Source organism: Podarcis vaucheri (assembly GCF_965113315.1).
Source record: "Podarcis vaucheri genome assembly, chromosome: 6".
NCBI lineage: Eukaryota > Metazoa > Chordata > Lepidosauria > Squamata > Lacertidae > Podarcis > Podarcis vaucheri.
Window position 1 is genome coordinate 70,841,999 of NC_138764.1, and position 23,769 is coordinate 70,865,767.

The following is a 23,769-nucleotide window of genomic DNA, read 5'->3' on the forward strand; positions in this document are numbered from 1 at the left end:
TCACAGTGGAAATGTCCACAAAAGTACTGATCAAACTGACGTTCCCACAAGGGAAGCACTCATTCAATATATTTTCCCACCAGAGAGAAATTGTCATTCTGGCCTGGGGTGTGTGGAGGAGAACACAGGCCATTTAAAATGCTCTTCCCTTTTGATAGAACTGATCTAGAGTGCAGAGAATGCTGCTGCAGTCAAACAAGTAGAGAAAGAAACTCAACAACCACAAAGCCGAGAGGCAGTATTGTCAAGTAACAGAGACTGGCTAAAGACACAAAAGGGGACAATGATATTTTAACGTCACTCCTTTTGGAAACATTCCCCTCCTCAGGTTATCTTCATAGCACAGAACTCACCACAGCACAACTCCATTCCATACCAGTCATCTTTATGATTATTTCGTATTATTTTTATGGTATTTTATGTTCTATTGTATCTGTATATATATATATATATATTGCTGTATACAGCAAGGTATTTTATATGTGCGTGTGTGTGTAATAAATACGAATGTCATAGGATCTTGTACTAGAAACTCCAAGTCGTGTGGAAAAGAGAACAAGCCACAGCTCTTCCCCACACCAGTGTCTCACCTCCTGGCCACCAGAGGCAATTCTGCTGTGGGGAGAAGTCATACTGAGGTGGTCTCTCCCAAAGTGTGAGGTGTTGACATTTCCTTTGCAGAATGGGAAGGAGTTGGACCACAATCCCTCCACCACTTCAAATATAAGATACAAAAGGGGGCTAATTTACATTGTTGGATAGCTGCTTCATTTATTTAAAAGCTAACTGCATTCAGTGTACAAGTGTATGGAATATTTATTGTATGCATGTATAGACACACAGGTATTCCACTTGAGCACAATGCCACACAGAAAGAGAACAGACTTTTGTGATTAACTGTAGATGGAAAAAATAAAATGTGAGAAATGGAACATTTTCTTACTTGGTAATAACTCTCTGTCTGCTGTCTCAGTGCAGCTGGGATAAGGATAAAATAGATGGCCCTTTTCTAATGGATATGGGATCATTCTAAAGGCTGAGGAAGTAAAAAAAAAATCATCAACATCAGACCCATGCAAAATTCACTTTACTAGAGTCGCCTGGAAACAAAGTCATATCTGTGTTCTTTATACCACTTGTGATCAGTTTCCTTTTATTAAATTAGTACCATTCTAGCTACCCTCAGACTCACTGACAATCACCTCCCAAGCCATCCAGTCTTCTTTCACAAATCAAATAGGATAGGAATTCAATATTCACATGGCATGTTGCATACATCTTGTTGGCATCAAAGAACAAGACTAGATGATCCATAGAGTCCCTTCCAACTCTATGATTCTCAGACAATATGAATACGATCCAAGATGCTTCTTGACATTTTTAGTTTGAAACACCCCATCTAGCTTAGAAAACTGGCAAAGTGGTGCAACAGTGGTTTCTTTCATAAGAGTGGAATATTAGCACCACATGCTCTTCTACATATCAGCTATTTTGTTTTTTTATTGAAGTACTCTGGCTCTGCATTCAGTTACACTGAAGTAACTCCATGAACTGGCTTTTGGAAGGAAGAGGTGGGGTGGACAAGGAAAAGAAATATGCATGCACAATAGATCTTTTAGTGTTCACACTGCAGAAGAGAACACCTACATGCATGCATTTTTAAAACCTTGGAGCAGAAAGAGAGCACAAGCTGAACACCTGTGTCATCTTAATTGCACCTTAAATGTGCCTGAAATCTGGACAAGAACTAATACCAAAACTAACTAAAGTGCAGAGGGAACCTCAATAATGAGTCAGGACAGCCTCACAGTTGAGCTCCAGGTGCACATTTAAAAATAATGTTCCAAAAAAGAGAGAGAGAGAGAGAAATATTAGCTCATGCCCCTAGCAAAGAATACTTACTGCCTTCCCATGTGCAGTGCAACAGATTAAGCGCCCCTTCAATTCGCTTCCAGTGCTGGAGATGGAAGAAAGCATATGCCACTGCTTCACTGTCTCCACGTTTCAGGATATGCTCCGGAGGCAAAATTAAGCTTTTCATTTCTAGTAAGTACTGGAAGAAAAAGTGTGAAGTGACGTGAAGCTACACAGACTATTGAGGCTAGTTTTTCATATACACAGACTTTCAGATATTTCAAAATTACTTTCAGCTTGATGCATATATTACATTAGAGATAAAAGTTGCTGACTGGAACAAAATGTGGATTATTTGGCAAATGCAAATTTGAGAAGCGCCTTATGTACAGGCATATACAGACACCACTCACTGGGGAAAGACTAAATCAGATAAGTGTCAATATTTTACAAACACATTCAGACTTCAGATTGCAGTACGCAAAGTGGTTCCAGGAACATACATGTAATTGCCTTTGTAGACAGACTAGGAGACAGAACATCAGTGAAAATCTTCAGTCCACGTGATGCAATCATTATATTAGGTGCTAATACTAATCCCCAGTTCTTGGAGAATTTATCAAACAGAAGACACCCTTCAGCAACAGACAGCACTGGCTGAACACAAATCATAATGAAAACTGAAGTGGTAGCCAGGGATTAGGCAACTCCGCAGTCCAGTAAAAGCCATTAAAAGCACCATGTGTACTCCAAAGCCCCCTTCCCAACCCCTTCAATCACAGGCACTCTTTTCTCCATTGAAGAAGGCCCACTATCTAGATGCAGACAATGAATCTGGAAAAGCAACATGCTACTACTAACATGGGTGGTTTTTGTTTGCTGCTTTCTTCAAAAATGCAACTTAGTTTGCATTGCTAAATGTGCCAAAGGGGGGGGGGGGAATAGTGCGTGTTCCTTTTACAGAGCAATGCACTTCCACATTTACATGCAAGAACAACAAGATTAGGACAGCAAAAACAAATAACCACAATCAACGCGATTTATAAGGAAATGACTCCCAAGAAGTGGAAGAGGATACAACAGTAAATTATAGAAGTAATAAGGGTGGTGATGTGCTCAACTGCCAGCAGGGCCTGTTGAAAACAAAATTTTGAGGAGCCCAGGGAGTTTGTCTTTGTTAGGGTTTCACACTGATAGGTAGGTCCCAAACAGCGACACACAAGAAACTCCATTAATAGGTCTCTTAAAATAAATAAATAAGTCTGGCAATTGTCACGGTATAGCTCTGGTTCAGTACTCTGCCTTCACTGCTTTGTCTCCCAGTAAAACAAAAGGGGATGGAGGCTATTCGCCTTACCAAATTGACTTGTGTCCTCAAGCAGACAGAGAACTGTATTTACGTGCCATTCACAAAGCAATCTACTGAGTCTATTCCATACGAGTGATGGGATGATGATAATAATTTTACTTATACTCCGCCCATCTGGCTGGGTTTCCCCAGCCACTCTGGGCGGCTTACAGCATGTATAAAACATAGTAAGACATCAAACATTACAAACTTCCCAATACAAGGCTGCCTTCAGATGTCTTCTAAAAGTTATGCAGTTCTTTATCTCCTTAACATCTGAAGGCAGGGCATTCCACAGGGATAGGTGTGGCTCTCAAGTTACTATTGGAGTATACTCCCATCATCCATGATCCTTGGCCATGCTGGCAGGGGCTTATGTGAGTTGGGTTCTACGGAATCTGGAGAGCCACAGGTTCACCATTCCTGTTCTACAGGTATACTCTTCCACAAAATGCAAATGGTTACTTTAAATGCTCTTGCTAGTGTATAATTACTTGAGTACCCCCCCTTTAGAAATTCTTTTTGAAAAAGAGAAATATTTTCAGAGTAAAGTACTAACAATTGCAGGTTTAAAATTTCATTGAGGGAAACAAATCGGAGAACGTTTAGAGAATATTAAATGACTGACTTTGATGAAGTCACTTATGAACTGGCCTGATCCACACAATAATGGCCAAAGCTAATCACATCCTTGATCACTGCAGTCAATAACACTGTCAGTTCTCCCCAAAACTGTAAGAATGCAGTGAACTTAATGATTTTTCAGCAGATGCCACAAACCATGAGATTATTTACTAATCCAGTTTAGAGGACTTAACTTTTCCCATTCAGATTCTTGAAGGAATGTAGCCAAGGTTGTGCCCTGGTCAAATACAGTGCATTTACTGCTTCACTAGGTTCTTCATTTTGTGTCTTGGGGCTACTTCTGGGAGGGTAATATTCTTACTAATCCCATTTAATCCTCTTTGACAATTTTTTTTTTAACACAGTAAGGGATCACTTGTAGAGAGCTATTGTGGGAAAATGGTCTCAAATATCTGACCTCTGACATGACCCCTGATGGTCTTCAGTAACTAGTTTGGTGTTGAGATAGATTTCTTAAATAAGGCAGGGGGAAAGTTGCAACAATGGTCAAGCTTCAACTATATTAGCCTCTCAATCACTAATTGTGAACTCTCCAGCTCAGGGGGTTAAATCTGCCTGTCTTTCTACATTATGCCATGCAGACGCATAAGATAAATAAGTGGAAACTGCAGAAAAATAACTAGTTCTAAATCACTTGTTTAGCTATTTGCTTTCGTATGGGGGGGAGGGGGAGATGGCATGCTGAAAGTATTTTAGTTGCAAATTTGGCACGCAGAACCTGTTTCTCTCTCTCTCTCTCACACACACACACACACACAGAGAGAGAGAGAGAGAGAGAGAGAGAGAGAGAGTTGTGTTGCTGTCATTTCCAAAAAAAGACACCCATTTCCCCAAAAAAACAAGTGTACTTGGGTGCCAGTTTGGAGGGTTTGTACTGCCAGAGAAACTGAACAGTGATCGTGCTGGTGTACCACCTACTGCTCAACAGCCTTTCTGTCAAAGATGGTTGAGGTAATTTTAAGTGTGGTAGATGCCTCCTTGTAGCAGGGAGTGTTCCTTGTCATATTGAATGGAAGGGGTATATCATCACACCTAGATCATGAGGATCTAAACCACTACTCAGTCACTAACATCCCTTTCTGAGCAAGATGCTCAAGAGACTTGTGGCCATGCAATTTCAGACATACTAAAAGGAAAAGCAATTATCTCGTCCCATTTAATTCAGCACCAGGGCTGAATCTAGACACATCGAAAAAGTGTTTCAGTTAAACTTGCTGTAAACTTCATACAGGGGAATCCCATTGGCGAAAGACAGGACTCCACATCGCCATCTGGTGTCACAGTGTTATAATGCATATAAAGTGCTTTATCTTTACAAATGTAGCTGAGTCCCAAGTCTGGTTTTGGCACAGAGACGGCTGTGGCTGAAAACTTGCTTTAGGAGAGAAATGGAAGTGTTACCCTGTTGCTTCTCCTTGAACTCTTAGTGGATTTTGATACCATCAACCATGTTATACTCCTGGAGTAACTTGGTGGGTTGGGATCACCATGTTACAGTGATCCCAGACCTACCTATAGGGCTGCTTCCAAAGAGCTGAGTTTGGCTTAGCCCCAAGTTCTGCAATCCTTATTTTTGTTCCCACTGCTATTTAAATATCTATATGAAGTCATTAGGTCACATCATCAGAGAGTTTGGAACTCAGTGCCATCAACATGCAGATGACATTCAGCAATGTATTTCAGTACTGTCTAAACTAGATATAGCCATGTCTGTGCTGAACCAGTGTCTGAAGGTAGTAATTAGCTGGATGAAGGCCAATAAACGGAACCCTGACTTCGTGAAAACACTGTTGGTGGGTGGTCCTTGTGCTGGGAAAATGTGTATTTTGCCTCTTCTAGATTCCTGGATCAAAATATCCCAGCTAGTTTTACATGTTCTAGTAATCTCCCAGTTGGATTACTGTAATACACTCTACATACAGCTGCATCTAAAGTTTTAACAGGTGCTCCAAGGCTTATTACACCTATTCTGCAGGAGCTTCACTGGCTACCTACAATTTAAAGTGTTATTAGTATGTTAAAGCCCTGAATGACTTGAAGTGCCTCTCTCCATATTAACCAGCTTGGGCTCCAAAATCAGTTGAGAGTGCCTTATTCGCAGTCCCACCTATGAGTCTTGTGGGCCTTCTCTGTGATTGTACCTTGACTCTGAAACCTTGCTCAACGGTATGGACAGAATAATCACTTACGGTTTTCCACTGTACAGTTCAAACTTGCACCTCTCCCAAATCTTTGGAATTTTACAACACTCTAGTGTTGTAATATTTGCTTTGCTTTAATTGTATTTCATTTTAATAACTGTAACTTTCAGTACTGTTGGAAAACACTTTGAGAGTGTCTGGTGAAAAGTGCTATACAAATTTTATAAGGCAACTAAGGTTTGATAAAAGAAGTTTTGGAATTCCAGAAGAAAGATCCATTTGAATCAATGAGATTTATTTATGAGTAGATATACACAGGACTACTCATCTTGAAACTTTAGTTTTGACCAAGAAAAAATGCACATCTAAAACAAGCATTTGTTATTTCAGATTCATGCTTAACTATAAGATTGAACATACATTCCCTGAAAACTCAGGTAGCAGGGGTGGGAATGCGCGCGCGCGCACACACACACACACACACACACACACACAAACCAAGCAGTCAAGCAAGCCTGTTATGGCTTAAATTGAAAACCATAGACACAATATATTCCAGAACTTGACTCTTCCTTAATCTAAAGAAGCTGTGCCTGTATCTAACACTGCTGGCACACCATTCTCCCCAGCTCCTTGTCAGCTGGAAGTTGCACCAATACAAATAATGAAATCTGAAAGCATGACCAGAAAGGAAGATAGAATTATGGATAACACGAAGCGCTAATTTTCTTGACAACACACAAAGCTAGTCAGGACAACACAAAAAGATGGTACAGACATATTAAACTCCTTAAGGATACAGCAGTTCTGAGGCAATTGAAGAGACACCTAACTCTTAGATAATGATAAGACATCATAATCTTCTCCCCCTAAAGGCAGAGGATGAAGCAAAATCTGTCTGAGACTGTCTGAAATGAACTTGCTGTGCTCTTGATCAGTCATGCAGGCAAGCAGCAAATTCTCTCAGCAATTAGCTCTCTCAGTGCACATTCTATCAGATTGGACAGGCAGACAGAAGACTGGATGGATAAATTCAGACCTTCAAGGAAAGAACCATTTGGACGTCCCGATTATCAGAGGAGGATTAGGTCTGAGGATAAGCCATCCTTCCACTATCAAGACTGCAAGGGCCATATATCATCAGTGTCAGGAATGTATAGAGCTGGTTGAAATTCCAACTGTATACACTCATTTAGGGGAAAGTTGGGCCGGGGGGGGGGGAAGAGTCTCCCATCTAGGCTCATCCCATTGGGTGATATACACTTTACGAGTGTGGTAGGAAGGCTTTAATTGTTCCATATGACACGAAAATAAAATGCTTTTAAAATCTGTCTTGGAAACAGAATTTGGTCGGGATAAGAAATTAGTCAATTACATCAGCTTAAACATTTATGTTTCAGGTTACCTGAATTAACCTCATGGATGTTTTAATTTTCTTTTAAGTCACTATTTTACCTAGCACTTGTGTAGCTACACAAGCAAATTAAACATAATCATTGTAAGTTTCTAATATTAGAAATATTAGACAACATAGCTAAGAGATAATATTTATGTAGCGACTTCCAGATGCTGGGAACTAGAACTCTCATCGTTGCTAACCACCGGTCATATTGGCTGTGAGTGATGGGAGGTGGAGTACAATATATGTGGAGGGGACCATGCTGGTCATCCCAGTCTCAGATATTGAGAACACTTAAAATTTGTTATAATGAACAGTTCACTTGAAATACACAAATTGCACTATCTAGAACAGTGAAGCATTTGTACAATATTATATTAAAGTTTATATTTTACCAGCAGAACAAATTCAAAACATAATCCCTTAACACTGATCAGCACCAATGTGCCCAGTAAACCACATGTTCTGCGAAAGAATATGTTCATAAATGTCGTGTATATTGTCTGCAAAAAGACTAAGGGCAAAAATCAGTCCTCAGTGTTGCATGAAGAGGCACTTATGGAAGCTCAGAAAGGCATGACAAAAAGCTCTTTTTCAGTTTATGAGGTGCAATTTTGCTGTCAGGATTTACAATTATCCTGCCAGGTTTACAGTAAAATGAGCTGGTAGTGAGCTGGTAGTGCATGCAACTGTAAGACAGTCTTACATTTCATTAACAGTACAGTAAGACTGCAACTCATGTGAGCATTACGTTCCAGGGCACTCATGTGAGCACTACATTCTACACAGCACATACACAAAATCACACACAGAGAAAAAGCTGCCTGCTGGAAGTGGGGGAAATCCTGCGCAGAAGACCCTGCACTGGCTTCCTAGGCTGCAAGAAAGGTGGGGGGAAGCTTGGTTCCTTCAGATGCGAAAAGGGAGAGAAAAGCAGACAGGGAGAGAGGTAGGCAGAAATGTGGCTCAATTCCAGTTTGGGGGGTTTGTTTTGCCTGCAGCTCTGTCAGCCTCTCTATGTCCAGCCAGCAGCTCAAAATTTCTTCTTCTTCTTCTCCCATCTGCCTCTACAGCTTCCCCACTCATTTCACTCATTTTGGAGCTGTCACCTCTGCTGCAACCATGGTTGGGAAGGCTGCTGCTTCCTCAAGAGCCAAGAGTGCAGAATTGAATTTGCGCAAGTAAAATGAGTGTGTGCCGCAACTGCACTATACAAAGTCCAGACCACATGGGGAAATAGTTCCACTCTTTGCGAGTCAGTCCAAATCTGGAGTAGTGGGTTCAGTTCTGGGTGCCACATTTAAGAAGGACTGGTGAATGTCCAGCCAGCATGGTGAGGCAGTCTGAAAACCAAGCTCTATGAAGAGCAGTTGAAAGATCTGAATACTAAAAGTGAGATGTAATAAAAGTCTGGAAACTGCTGGGAAGCCCATTTCAGCAAAACATTAGAAGAAGTTTCCTAACTGTTACGAGCCATTTGACAGTGGAATAGGCTGTCTGGGGAACTGGTAGGCACTAGCTTCACTGGAGGCATCTGGTCAGAAGCTGGTCAACCATCTGTCAAGAGAAGCTGTAATTCAGGGGTGAGAACAACTTTGGCTCAGCAGGCCAGATTCTAAAGTGGCCACCCCTTTGTGGGCCACTTTTGACAGGAGGATGGATCCCCAGGGATGTGTGAGGAGCAAGGTTCGGGGATGAAAGCAAGGTGTCTGGAGGAGCAGTAAGATATCCTTCCAGTCTCCTCCAATTAGTTTGCACAAGACCGAAGAAATGCCTTCCATAGGAACAGTTTCAAGCCCCAATAGGCCCTGCTTCTAAGAAAAAATGGTCCCCATTAAAGGACAACATCTTTCTTCAAAGCAGAAACCATCCTTATCCTATGGGTATTCCTGCATGGGAAAGCACTATATTCAAACGGAGAATGATCAAACCCACTGTATGTAGAATGGTTTACAGGTTCATTTAGAGCTAGCAATAGTCACAAACAAAAGGATGGAACTAAAACACTTACTCAAATATCTTTCTGAGAACCCATCTGTTTCTTATTGTCTCACTTATCTGATACATCTAGTTTTCAACTGGACAAAATCCTAAATTTCAGCCATTTAGAAAAAGCTTTCACTTCCTATTAGACAAAGAAAGTGGTCCATTAACAATTGACTCTTTGGAAAAAAACAAATAAAAGCATGCAAAAAACAAGTTCTTCCCTAGAGGAGTTATTTTTAACTTAGTTCTAGTACAATATGCTATAGTTCTGACTGTCTACAGATGAAATTGTCCCCAAAAAATGCTGATACGATCATTATTTCCTGGATAGTTGTTCTGTTCCCATGGTTCTCAAAGTGGTAGGTGAATCTCCCTAAGGAGGTTTGCAATCTCTGGGATTATTAGTGGTCCTGTTTACCCCACACTTCCTTCGATTTTCTTCTTATTTTTACTAATCTATAAGGTGTCAACTTGTGCGATGTTTGCTTGGAAATCAAAGTAATAGGGATATATATTAACACATTTGTATGGGCTGTGTGAATTCAAGAATAAACAGAGGGGTTCACTGTGTTCTATTTTTCTGGAATCCATATCTAAACAGGGACCTTAAATGACCCTTTGAGCTCATATTAAATCATGCCTTGACAACAAGCGGCACCAACTCATTGCTTTTTCTTAGTTATGTTTAAACAAGCTCAAACATTGTCTCTTATCTTAGGACAGGGGTAGCCAACATGGTGCTTCTTAGATGTTTTTGAACTACAACCCCCATCAGCCCCAGCCAGCATGGTCAATTGTCTGGAATGATGAGAGTTGTAGTCCAACAACATATGGAGGGCACCACATTCACTACCCTACTTAGAGGGGAATTATATTAGGTTGGAAATTTAGTCAACATGCTTCTACCAATCAGAAAACAAAATCATGCTCTAGGACAACATACTATTTCATGGTCTTTGAATGTTTCATTAAGATAAACAAGTGCCCACCCTATGGAGGTTAACATATATTATCTCCCTCTGTATGGAAAATTATGGCTGGGGAAGCAAGTAGAGTCTGTTTAGCAGGAGATCCTAAGGACTACCTTGATCAGCCAACCTATTTATCAACTCAGGAGCTCAAAAGCAGCCAGCAGAAACACAGAGGTGAATGCTTGGTATTACAGAAGCTGAAATGGTTTATATATTTCTATTTAGATTTATGGTACCTTTCAAAACAGAACACAAAGTGGTTTTACAAACAGAACAATTAAATCAGATAACAATTTCCATACATCTTTAAAACAAATAAAATTGAAAATAAATAATAGCAGGGGGGGGGGTGAAAAGACAGTGAACTAGAAAGACAGTGAGCTCAGAACCGTAAAATCCTTTTTTTAAAGGGCTAGAGGAAAACATGAGATTCCTAGTCTCCCTAGATCAGAGGTGGTGAACTTTATTTTCAATCTGAGGGCCATACTGCCTCAGCATGGTCAAAACCAAATCAGGCATAGCTATCCCACACTCGCTCTTTCTTGTACATACACCTAGCTCAGCCACACATCCTTAACTCAAGACAACTCTACAGAAACACACATACCACACTTTACACACCATTGTTTATCTCTTTCCCAGCAGTGCAATACAACTGCTCCCTCTTCTGTTACCCCCTTCTCTGATTCCCCCACTCTCCCTGCCAGTCTTGTGGCATTACACCCTCCCCATGTGTTCTTCCTAACCCTACCATCCCCAAGGGCTCCATGATTCACTTCAGGACAGACTGATTAGGATCCTCCTACCAGTATTAACAGCATTTGCAGAACTTTACCAGCAACTGTGATTTCAGAAAATCAACAAGAACAGCTGAAATCTGAACACACAAGTCAAGAAGTGCAGTGTGAGTGAGGCCAAGGACCTCAGAAGTGCTATGAGAGACCAATAAAAAACAGAGTCCTTCTCAGTGATGGCTAAAGTAAAGAATTCATTGAATGGTGAAGGAAGGATTAGGACAGGCATAAGCAAACTCGGCCCTCCAGATGTTTTGGGACTACAACTCCCATCATCCCTACCTAACAGGACCAGTGGTCAGGGATGATGGGAACTGTAGTCTCAAAACATCTGGAGGGCCGAGTTTGCCTATGCCCGGATTAGGAAATAAGTCTGCTTTTGTCAAATATAAACAAATAATCCAAATGGGATGGCTCTAGTTAGGAGACACATAGGAGAGAGGGAGAATATTGTGGCAGGCTGGAGGTTGCAGTGCCTATCTTAAAACAAAAACAGGCAATAGAGAGCATTTGACAGCACCAGAACCACCAATGAATGGAAAATGCACTGTTCCTATTCGAAGATAACAATCAAATAGTAGCACCAGGAACAACAAATTTGCCAACAAACATACAAACTACGTAATCTCTCAGCATGAAACCAATTATAAGGACACTAATCCCTGTGAAACTCTGTCATGCAAAAATGCTTTTGGGCTGCAAGCATTTGAGATTAACAATTATGAATTGTTAGGTGTTGCAGAATAACATGGTGTCAATGTGTGACAGAACTTTGAAGAGCTAAAAACAACAACCCTGTACTTCTGTCTTATGATATTTTAGCAAATGTATGCTCTCAAACCTATGTGTGCCCGAGAAAATGTGAATGCTGGAGATGGGGGTGGAAATCAGTGCAGGAAGTGCCTCCATGAAGACACTCCCACTCCAGAGATCACTATTCTCCCAACTGAGTTTACCTCTTGTTTCAGAGCCCATTTGTTTAAAAGTGATTTTACCCAAGTGCCTGCTATATCTGCCTCATAAGACAGAATGCTGGTCATACTGTGTAGTTCTACACTCAATATGGTGTATGTAGAGAAGTTCTTAAAATAATCACCTGTTTTAGTTGGCTTGCCTTTTGCTTTGTGTGTGTGTGTGTGTGTGTGTGTATGTATGCATGCACGCACGCAGACAAACACTTACCTTTGGAACATGAGGATTAAATTCAACTGCTCTGTGAATTGCCTCTACAGCATTAATCTCTGCTGTACTAAGTCCTCTTCTAGAGGCTGTTTCTGGAGAGAATCTGCAGCAACATTCAAAAGTTTGTCAAGTTACTCAAACTGAGGCAAAGGATAATCTGGCTTTTTTTTTAAGCTGAGCTGATTGAAAATAAAAATTTTAAGCAAAAGCTCAAATTAGCTGGGCCAGAGCTTAATCCAGCAAAGCAAAAGCACTACTTGCAGTTGCCAGATGCAAAATTATTTGCTTGCAGGAAGAATGAAGAGTTTATCACTTTACATCTGAATCTGAAATATTTCACTTACCTATCTGAAACTGCTCTGGCCTTTAAGAGTGCTGCTGTGTAACATATCGCTGCTGATTTTGGAAGGCTGATGTCTATGAAACAATAAATTGTTGTATTTACATTCTAAAGTGAGAAACATTTCAAAACCACACCCTTCGAGAAGAGGGAGGTACTTTAAAGCTACCACAAAGGAAAAGGCAATGTTTCAGACTAAGTTTACTTGCCTTGTGTGAGAGCTCAGGGGAGGAAACTACAGAGAAAGACACGGCTATGCATCTTACTCTCTTGTACATGTGTCAAATGTCTGCTGCTTTGGATCATGGCTCCAAAGTGTCTGTAGCTTCTTATTTCTGAGAATTCCAAGATGACTAAAGGACCATGGCCATTGATGTGGCTCATAAAAACATATGCCCCCAACACCCGTGTGCCCACAGCAACAGAATGTGGGATAACCTCTTCTGTTCCATATATTCTCTGTCACTCATCTTTCTTTCCTGTACAATCTCAACCATAAGTCCCATTCTTTCCTCTTTTCTCCTAATCACCTCTTTCCTTACTGTCATCACCACAACTTCCCACAAAGTTACTCTTCTTAGCTACTAATTCCCTTCCTCCTTTTCCCAAATGAGAGGATCAAAATTTTGGGCTGGTTGCCACACAGCAATGTTCAGAATCATGTATTGTTTCTGGCAAGTCTTCAACATCACTAATGTCATAAAACCAGGTTAAAGCAATCTATTAACACATTCTAAAATGCCTCCAGCCACCTTCAAATCCCCCGCCCCCCAATTCCATGTTAATGGGCAGTTTTAGCCACTATCTACTTTTTAACTTTTAAAAAAATACTTAGCTATCAAGTGTAAGAATCTGCAATATATTCTGAGTTAAAGCAATGGCTCCATCTAGCTCCAGCATTGCATCTGAATCACGGCAGCTTTTCAGCATCTTGAATCTTGAACACCCATTGCTGGAGGGGACAAGGAGTAAATCTGACACCCACTGAACTGTGTTCCCATCCTTAACTTCATCAGAAACATGATAATTAGTTTTAATATTACTGTTCAGAGTTTACATGAAACTCTTCTTACATTTATGTATGTGTTCCATGCTTTGCTGAAAAGAAACTAAGCACTATGCAGTCCTAGAGGAAGAACTGTTAGGAAAAACTCCTTTAGAGCACCTCTCACAGAAAATATGGCAAATCTGCCACTGAACTTGAAGCGCATTATAGTTTTTTGACCCGAAATCCTTTGCAGAGAGATGCACCACAGAAAAAATGGTGTAACTTTGAGAACATAAAGAAGTAATTAGTCTCTTCTGCTAACTGTATATAAACATCAATATAACATACTAGTGACAGGATACATTATTCAATTATAATGTAAAAAGTTAAGGTAAAGGTAAATTAGGTCCAGTGGCGGAAGACTCTGGGGTTGCGGTGCTCATCTTGCTTTATTGGCCGAGGGAGCCGGTGTACAGCTTCCAGGTCATGTGGCCAGCATGACTAAGCCGCTTCTGGTGAACCAGAGCAGCGCACGGAAACTCCGTTTACCTTCCTGTCGGAGTGGTACCTATTTATCTACTTGCACTTTGAAGTGCTTTTGAACTGCTAGGTTGGCAGGAGCAGGGACCGAGCAATGGGAGCTCATCCCCTCACGGGGATTCGAACTGTTGACCTTCTGATCAGCAAGCCCTAGGCTCTCTGGAGTGAAAAGAGCCACTAAAAAATAATAATAAGTGGGATAGAACTGTCATTCCTATGTCTTGCTTACATGATATCTTCTTTAAATTTTGGGGGGAGCGTTACTATTTTTTTAATGAATTATATATACATAGAGAGAGAGAGCCTTTCACCAGCTGGTTTACAACCTAACTAGCATAATAAAATCCAAACAACACAATAACTTAAAAACAGTATTTTGCAAACAACCCTGGGATTTTGATTGGATAAAGGGCAATTTAAAAGTTGAACAAATAAAATAATTTCATCCAATTTATATCAGCTGCCCAAGGTCCAAGATAAGATACAAATCAAGATGAGCAGATGTCTGTGTTGATTTTCAGGCACCACCTATCTACTCTGCTGAGTTATTTGAAAAAATGACTGCTAATCATGGGAGGCCTTGGACCCCAAGAGGGAAGGGGCCTAGTGATTCATGAATATTTTATTCAAGCACACACTGCAACATGCATCTAGCACACAGTGACATTTATATATTCTTACCATCATACTTTGCTAGAACTGCCTGGACATCAGCATAAGCCTGTAGTTCCAGAAGTGATTCTAGGAGGTTTTCATGTATATTCAATACACTTAGGAGAGGAAACTCTTTCATTAACTGTAAATAGGAGCCGGAAGGAGAGAATACATTAGGCTACACAAGTTTTTACCTTGCAGCCAAGTCTTATGCATGTTTACTCCACTAAGTAAAAATGCATTAAATTTGATTTTACGAATTAAAATGAATTACGCACACTAACCCAATGAACTCATTGAGATCTAAAAAGGTAAAGGTAAAGGACCCCTAACAGTTAAGTCCAGTCACAGATGACTCTGGGGTTGCGGCACTCATCTCGCTTTACAGGCTGAGGGAGCAAGCATTTGTCAGCAGACAGTTTTTCAGGGTCATGTGGCTAGCATAACTAAGTCACTTCTGGTGAAACCAGAGCAGCACATGGAAATGCCATTTACCTTCCCACCAGAGCTGCACCTATTTATCTACTTGCACTTTTTGGCGTGCTTTCGAACTGCTAGGTTGGCAGGAGCTGGGACCGAGAAATGGGAGCTCACCCCGTCATGGGGATTTGAACCACCGACCTTCCTATCGGCAAGCCCAAGAGGCTCAGTGGTTTAGACCACAGCGCCACCTGCGTCCCTCAATGAGATCTACCTCCAAGTAAATGTACCTAAGTTTACAATCTAGGTTAACAGACTCGGTAGCAAACTCATGGTTTCCATAACCAAACACAAAGGATTGTACATTCCACTCATATCTTGAAATCACAGGTGCTGCTTTTCCTATACAAAGTGAAACTGACCCATTTTTCCTTTAAGGCACAGATTGAACTCAAGCCATTCCGCAAAAGAATTGCTCAGTTGACCCAAACAGCCAAAGAGCACTGATTTCAAACCTCACTTTGGAAAGGGTTCAGCTCCATTCAGTAGCTTCCAAGCAGAACCAATCCCAGTGGGACTTCCACCTGGTGCCAAATTTAACAGGCACTGAAAACAAGTCATGGGACAATCAGCACCCCTTTTAAGACTCCTGATCATTCCTGCTCTGGACCTGACATCATAAATGATATGGGGGGGGGCAGATGGCATGACATGGGGAAAATAGCCTCTGAGGCTGGATGTTCCTCATCACTGCTATACACGTCTACTCAGAAGTAAGTGCTGTTGACTTAAATTCAGCCACTAGCCATGATGAGCTACAACAGCAATACCGATTCTGAATACTAGCTACTGGAAACTACAGGATGAGAGAATGCTCTTGTGCTCAAATCCTGCCTGCCAGTTTCCCAGAGGCATCTGGCTGGCCACTGTGAGAAGAAGTTACTGGACTAGTTGGGCCATGATCCAGCAAGTTCTTCTTATGTCCTCCCAGGTGAGTGGGTATAGGACTGAAGTCTGGATAACTTACATCTCTCATCATTTTTACTGCTTCTTTAATTCTTCCAAGCTTCCTTGCACACATAGCTAGTCTTCTTTTCACATAAACCAGTACATTGGTGTCTCTTCCTAGGGAAAAAGAGAGACTACATCAAATACATAAAAACTAAATTATCACACATTTTCTAACCCAGGCATTCATTTCTGCATATGTTGTAGGAGATCCATCCTGCTCTCCCTGTCCACAAATATATTGAGAAGGTTGAGGGTTAAACCACAGAACACACCCATAAAATCACAAAGTGACTTTTTTTGAAAACACACATGAGTCAATCAACATTTATCCATCTGAGTCTGCAAAATGGAGGGAACATTATATCCTGAGAAAATAGAAAGGGAGGGGCACAGACAATGTGATGTGCCAAACACTGACTTAATATGAAGCACAAGGAATCCAACTATTTCCTCAAGCCACCACATCCAAGGATGTGGGACAAGAAACCCTCTAACACCCTTTCATCCAAACAACATATTCATAGCTTCAGCACATATTTGCTGTTCCATTGTAATAATAAACTGAAGTTTGACAACTTGTTTGTGGCCTCAAAATTAAGACACCACATTCCATGGCACAAGGCAGCAAGAGAGGGAGAAATATAAAGAGAGAGAATGATATTGTAACCTTGAGCTATTGACAGAGACTTGCTATAAAAAGCAAAAAGGATGAGCTGTTGGTAGAAGGATGAACCCACCAAAGGTAAAATACCAAAGGTAAAACATTATTTCCCACAGCCCTGCTAACTTCAATGTAGTTAATATAGAACTGTATCGTGTTGCTGCTCTGTGAATAGAATGACCTCTTTCCTTGAGTGCAAATCTCCTTCTGTGACCAGAATATTTAAAAATATTCTCATAATATTTTAAAATAAGGCTAAAGCCTTATCCTTTACACACTTAACTGAAAGTGAGTCCCATTGTATTCAGTTCAGCTTACTTCTGTTTAGACACATATAGAATTGCAGTGCAAAACATTCAGCACTTTCTGAAATTAAAATGCAGCTTGTACAACTGCTGCCTGTACTTACAGTATGTGTACTTTTAATTTTTGTGTTCATGTAGATTTTAATCCTGCAGCATTAAAGTTTTCTAGTGCTTCTGTAGATTCATGCATGACCAAGCACAGCACTAGTGACCATTCTGAATGATTTGTGAAAGCATACTTACTAAACTGTGCTTCATGCTGTGGGCTCTGGGAACTGCAGTGTTGAGACTTTCTATAAATGGTTTCTCCTGCTTTCAGAGCCTGCTTAAAATATTTCTCAGCATCCACAATAGTAGTTGCTTCTTCCTCAGCCAAAAGAACATATGCTGTGGCACAACTGAGAAAGAGAAAAAAATGAAACCAGGTATTCAAAAGATGTATGTTGACACAGTGACATGATTAACAATGTATACAGTACAGTAGCTGAACATACTTACATATAAACTCCGATCAAAGATGTGGAACAAAACTATTTTCATCCAAACAATACATGTAAAATGTTTCAATACACATTAAAAGGAAAACAGGCTCTGTGAGACTGACCCCAGGCAGGAGAGGGACTACTAATTTTCATTGAGGGTGGCTATTTTACGATCAAGATGACTACAAAATGCACTAAGTAAAAGGTAAATTTAAATATCTGTTAAACTACAAAAATGAAGTTTTTTTAAAAAAGGACTGCAGTTCATTCTATGTAGAAGCTCAAAATATTGGGTGGAATTTAATGGTGTGTTATTATGAACTACTCATCTGTGTGAGCATTACAGCTTGCCACATGGAATGATGTCCCCCCCCCTCCCCACATTGTTCTTGGGATTGTCCCAACCCCAAGCTCATTTTGAGGGGCACATGAGGAGAGTAGAAGGTTCAGGGAAAGCTCCATTGCACAAGCGGATGTCCTTGTGAAGGAAGGGCTTTTGCTGACGGGGAGTATTAGGTACATCCCACCCATTACTTTTGACCTTGAAATTAATAAACTGGGGGAGCAGGGGCTTAAAATGGAAATACTGGTAGTTTCATAAACAACAACTGTGCTCAAATATTCTGAATTTCTATAAAGCAGTGGTTCAGATATCCATGATGAGTCATATAAAAATACCAGCCCCCACATATAAAAGTGCACTTGGATAGTCAAATGTACAAAATAGATTTGCAAAGTGGTGTATAGTTTAAAAAGGTATGGAAACTTTTGCTCTGCTTTCTCTCTCTTAACTGGAACATTGTGTGAGATACAGAAGGGAAAATGTTAGAAAAGAAAAAGAAAAAGAGAAAATTCCCAGAACATTTTTTTAATGACTTAACTATGAAGATTTTTATAACAATTGTGTTTATTTTGAGCTGAAAAATACCCCTGCCACTTGAAGATCTCATTTTCTAAAACTTGCATGCTAATTTTGGACACAACTGAGCCAAAAATAAGAATTTTGAATCATATTAAAATGAATCCTTAATTCAGTTGCACTGAAAAAAATGAGATTATTTACTTCATTTCTATGGTTCAGCATCAATTCAAACTTGTGTGAAGTATCCACTTCAGACTGCAGGTTGGAAAAATTGCAACATCTCAATGTCCAACAATTACAAAAATGTCTTACATGTTAGCTTTATACGTCAAGGGTTAAAAACTTAATATGGGATAGTGTTACAGCCCACCAAAGGTCACATCACTTGAACGTGTTAATTATATTGTTACAAAAACCCAGTGCTCGCCCCTCTTTTCGCCAAGCAGTGGCACAGGCACACACACAGGGTCTGGGTCCCTTTGGAGAACAGAAGAAACATTGGAGACTGCCATGCTTTGCGAAATAGGGCTTATTCGCCTATTTATACATTCAGTTTGCATGGAGGAAGTCCAGATCTTACAGCTTGGCCCAAACCATTGCAGGCAACCTTTCCTTCTATCCCACCAAGATGGATCTCAGCCTTATTTTCTTCTTCTTCTACCCAGAAACCCTTGCTTCAAACCTCCCTTTTCCTGTCCCCTCAAACACAGTTGCCCCGGGCAAGCTTAGTGACATCTGACTCTCCAGGCCAAAGGATCCTTCTATGGCCCATCAGCACCTTTTTGTAATGCTAACACATCTGTTCTCCCCCCCCCCCCCCAGCCAGTCAGAAATTCTTTTGCAGCTTGTATCTCCGACCCCCAAATAATCACAATCCTAGAATTTATTAATTGCTATGTTTATCCTAAGTCCACAACAATATGAATAGGCTCTAAGAAATTACTTAACAATGCTGTATAGCTTTAATTTTAGTTCATAAAATTAGGGTGAGACTTGTTACCAAACTTACTCATTATTTAATTCTAAAGCTTGATATGCTGCTTTTATTCGGGCCTGAGGGTTCCTCTCCCGCCATGCCTTCTGCATAACTGTTGGGGGAAAATAGGATTTATTTACAGGCAAGTCATGACTGTAAGTATTCATGGAGAAACAAACAAACATCTCTCTTTCTAAGAATAAAGCCACTACCAAACTGAACACCAGCCCCTATCAGAGGGGTTGGCAACCTAAGGCCCATGGGCCACAAGCGACCCATGGGGGTCATTTAATTGACCCATGAGCTGCCCCCAAACTGAGCCGCCTGCTCGCGAGTCCCCATGCGCTGTGATAAACCGGCGCAGCACAGCACAAGGACTCATTTCCGCGGCACCAGAAATCACGTCTGCTCAGACGCCGGAAATCGCGTGTGTGCATGATCTGACCCACGGAGGGATCTCTGCTGGAGTGAACCGGCCCAGGCAAGGTAATCCTTGCCGACCCCTGCCTTATCATAAATGTATGCTATTCTTCATCTTTATTTTTAAAAGAGAGAAAAATTCATAAGGTGACCGACAGAAGTGGGGGGGGGGGGGCAGAGCTTGTGGCAATTGGCCCCAGGCGGCTCATGAAAAGTTTGTTGTTTTCCCTCCTGCTGGTTGCAAGGTAGGTTTGGTCACTGATAGTCTCTGGGTGGAATGAGTGTGGCTACATGGAGAACAGTGCCAAAGGTGGTGGGATTGGTCTGGCTGTTGCTTCCTCCTCTTCTGTCTGGCTGTTGCTTCCTCCTCTTCTGTCTGGCTGTTGCTTCCTCCTCTTCTGCCAGATGCTATTCATTTTAAGTGGATAAAATTCTCATCATTGGCACTCACTTGGCTGGGTTCAATTTTTTGGAAATGAAACCCTAATCCCGACAAAGGTTAAAAAGTGAATATTCATGAACTGATTGCACAATCCTATTCAGTTCTACTCAGAAGTAAGTCCAACTGATTTCAGTTGAGCTTACTCCCAGGTGAGGAAGTACAGGATTGCAGTTTGAATATACCTAATGGTCCTCAGTTTTCATAAGAAAGGGAGAGAACCTATATATGTTTCTTTTGGAACTAAACCTGCAACTGTCCAGCAAGAATAATGTGGAAAATGTTGGAGCATTTTTCTGAAAACATAATGTTAGTTTTGGCTCTGATGATGAAACAATATACGATGTTTATAAAACAAAAACTACAGTTCTCATATCATTAAACATCTCATCAGATTAATGTGTAGACAGCTAACTCTTGCCGATTTAGATGAACTAGTAAGAATTAACACATAAGCTGACAAAGGCCAGATATGACAAATGCAATTGCTTTAAAGATAGAATAGACAATATGTAACCCTCCATACAATTTGGTGCAATCAAAAGCAAAGAAATATAATAATCTCGGGGCATGGCGGGGTTTTTTTTTTGTAGTAATTCAACATTCAGAAGTACATAACATTTGCAAGTCTTACTATTGAGAGTAACAAAATCAAGAGGGGTAGCTGTATCTATCTGGCTGTAGCAAGAACAGTGAGGGTCTTGAACTGTCACAAAAATTCTCCTGAATGCATCCGCTGAGGTCCATGAACACATATGGCATGGTAAACATTTTAGTCTTTAAGGTGCCACAATACACCTTTCTTTCCTACTATGTAGACTTGGACAGGACTCTCAGGTGAGCAGAGGACATAATGTAAAAATGTTATCACAGACATGCAAAGTTCTGGCAATAATAATGACTTAAGGTTTTTTTTTCTCTCATCCTGGTTTCTCTATCCCAAGAGATCAGAAAAATTAGAAAAATGGCATAAATTATCCATCAAATATAAAAGAGACTTAGAAAAGACATTTAGAACAAGCATTTCCAACATTAAAAATTATTCATGGCCAGCCATCTTTTTATCTTTCACACAAGAGATACGGTTGATACCTGCATCTGAAGGTCGAACTGAGTCCGTTTCACATGTGAAAAAGGTCTGATGATCCTGAGCAGATAAGTTCATGTCATAATATGTAAGTGGCTCCTTTCCTGTCACCCATGTATATCTTTAAAAAAAGAAAGAGAAAGAAAATATGCTTCATTAACAGCCCAATTCTTTGCATATCTACTCAAAAGAAAGCCAGTGGGATACACTCCCATTTAAGTATCTAAATGCCAACCTAAAGGATGCATTTAGAAATGAATCATCTATCCAAATAGATTCATCTTTGTCTTTATACATGGAATTTACAGGAAAGAGTAAGATTACAACGTTCTGACAAACCAGAAGCTCGTGTTCTATTTTAATTTATTTTACAAAAATGGCTATATCACAAAGATAAAAATACCTGCTATATTCTGCTCCTCTAAAGAGATTGAGGGGATTTCGCCATACTTTGCACTCTGTAAAAAGAAACAGTTTAATCTCAAAATTAAGCAAGAACTGTAGATTTCTAACCTATATGCTTTGTGTGTTGAGGCCTGGTTCACCATAAGAATCTTGGTTCAATAAATATGAAACCATTACTTCTGAACTGGCCCAAATATTTTTTTAAAAAAATGTTTCCTCCACAGAATCAGAAATAATCATGGGCTCACATTCTGGTTTCTCCCTTTTCTGGTCTGCAGTAGCCATAATTTACCATGACATGCAAATCTGAAATGATGGCTAGCACTAGCTTTCAAAACTAGATTCATAAACAATCGTTTGAAGCAGGCATGGTAAGCCCTAACCATAGTATTAAAATGTGGATGGCATGACAAATTACCGGTGTTAATGGTGTTAAACAGAAATTTTAAAAAGGGAAAGCCCCAAGTAAGAAGAGAGGAAACAGAGGAAACCCTGGTTTGTTTCTGATAGCCTAAATTACAGTTTGGATGAATGTCTAAATTGAGATACCACTTCAAGAAAACAGTTTTTCTATCACACGTAGGTGCAAAGCAAGCAATTTTCCAAAAAACAAAAACAAAAGCCACTTGTCACATTGATCTATATGGCAAAATATATAAAGGCAAAATATCTATTATAAAAAAACTAAAAATCATATTGATTTGGAAATTGCAAGGGGTTGTGGAAAATAAAATACTAAACTCAACAATTCACCTGCCCCCACTAAAAAAGGCTTTACCCAATCTGATTTACTTTGTTATTTCCCTTGTTTTTCCTAAGCAAGACAAAGGGATTACCTGATGCAAAGCTAAGCCCATTTACAAAAATAAACATAAATTTTATTTACAGGCTTTGGCTAAGGCCAACTATCATGAAGTACATTTTCACAAAGCCAGATGTTAGAAGCAATCACCTGACAAACTCTGCCTGCTTGTCTCATTTTCTCCACTAGTGGCAGAGAAAGTTGCCTGTGGAGAATTAGTATTCTCTGCTCCTCCAATAAGTGGTCGTAAATGGCTCACGGATACCTGCTCAATGAAAGATGTGCCATATTTCCTGAAATACCACCATTCAAATATCTGCAGTGAGAAACAGTAAAACATACAATAAACCATTGGGTCAAGAATCTCAAGTCACGTCACTTGCTCACAAAACAATAGGCTGCCCACAATTATATTTATGGTTCCTTTCAGCAAAGGTTGACAGTTTGCCCACAGATAATATGACAAAAAAGAATTGTTTCTAAACAAAGCCCTTTTAGGTCACAGCCACCAGCAAAGTAGTAAGCAATGCTCCCAAATTTCAGCCACTTCCTGTTTCTCTGTAAACAAAAGATATAAGATAGCCCAAGAAATCTATTGGTTCTTACCACAGGGCTACTCCCCCCCCCTTCCAATGGAAAATATTGGCTTAAAAATAGTATCCTATGTTTTTCAGATTAAAACTAATGCAGGGAAGCAGACTTAACCATCTTTCTTCTAATGCTATGCACTTGATTTTGGTCATTTTACTACCCGGTGATAGCGCACCCCTCCTACAACCACTTGTGTACATTTATTTGTGGCACTGCATGAGGGGTAGGAATAGATAGACAGGTTTCATCTTACCTTTTGAGCACAGTGCTACACAGGGGACTCAGAACTGGCATGTCCCATGTCAGAGATTTGGCCCCAACAAGTAGGATCCAGACAAAAACTAAATGCTACTCTGGGCAATTCTGGTAAAACGTGGGGTGCCTTAAATCATATGCTGGTGGACTCAAGAAGAACAAGAACTGCCTGAAGGCAAATGATAATATTTTCATCATCTTTTTGGTTTGT

At 40.3% G+C, this 23,769-nt stretch overlaps 1 protein-coding gene across 1 annotated transcript in view; it reads right to left on the reverse strand.

Annotated features, from left to right (window-relative positions):
- ST7L (suppression of tumorigenicity 7 like) overlaps positions 1 to 23,769 on the reverse strand; it is a 40,700-nt gene that overhangs the window by 11,570 nt on the left and 5,361 nt on the right. The window contains exons 3-13 of the mRNA XM_082227650.1: positions 22,863 to 23,028; positions 21,909 to 21,963; positions 21,511 to 21,626; positions 19,593 to 19,671; positions 17,483 to 17,637; positions 16,290 to 16,387; positions 14,870 to 14,984; positions 12,665 to 12,737; positions 12,321 to 12,423; positions 1,903 to 2,053; positions 944 to 1,036 (exon numbers count right to left, since the gene is read on the reverse strand). Of these exons, the coding sequence (XP_082083776.1) occupies positions 944 to 1,036; positions 1,903 to 2,053; positions 12,321 to 12,423; positions 12,665 to 12,737; positions 14,870 to 14,984; positions 16,290 to 16,387; positions 17,483 to 17,637; positions 19,593 to 19,671; positions 21,511 to 21,626; positions 21,909 to 21,963; positions 22,863 to 23,028 (1,204 nt within the window). The remainder of the gene's footprint in view (positions 1 to 943; positions 1,037 to 1,902; positions 2,054 to 12,320; positions 12,424 to 12,664; positions 12,738 to 14,869; positions 14,985 to 16,289; positions 16,388 to 17,482; positions 17,638 to 19,592; positions 19,672 to 21,510; positions 21,627 to 21,908; positions 21,964 to 22,862; positions 23,029 to 23,769) is intronic.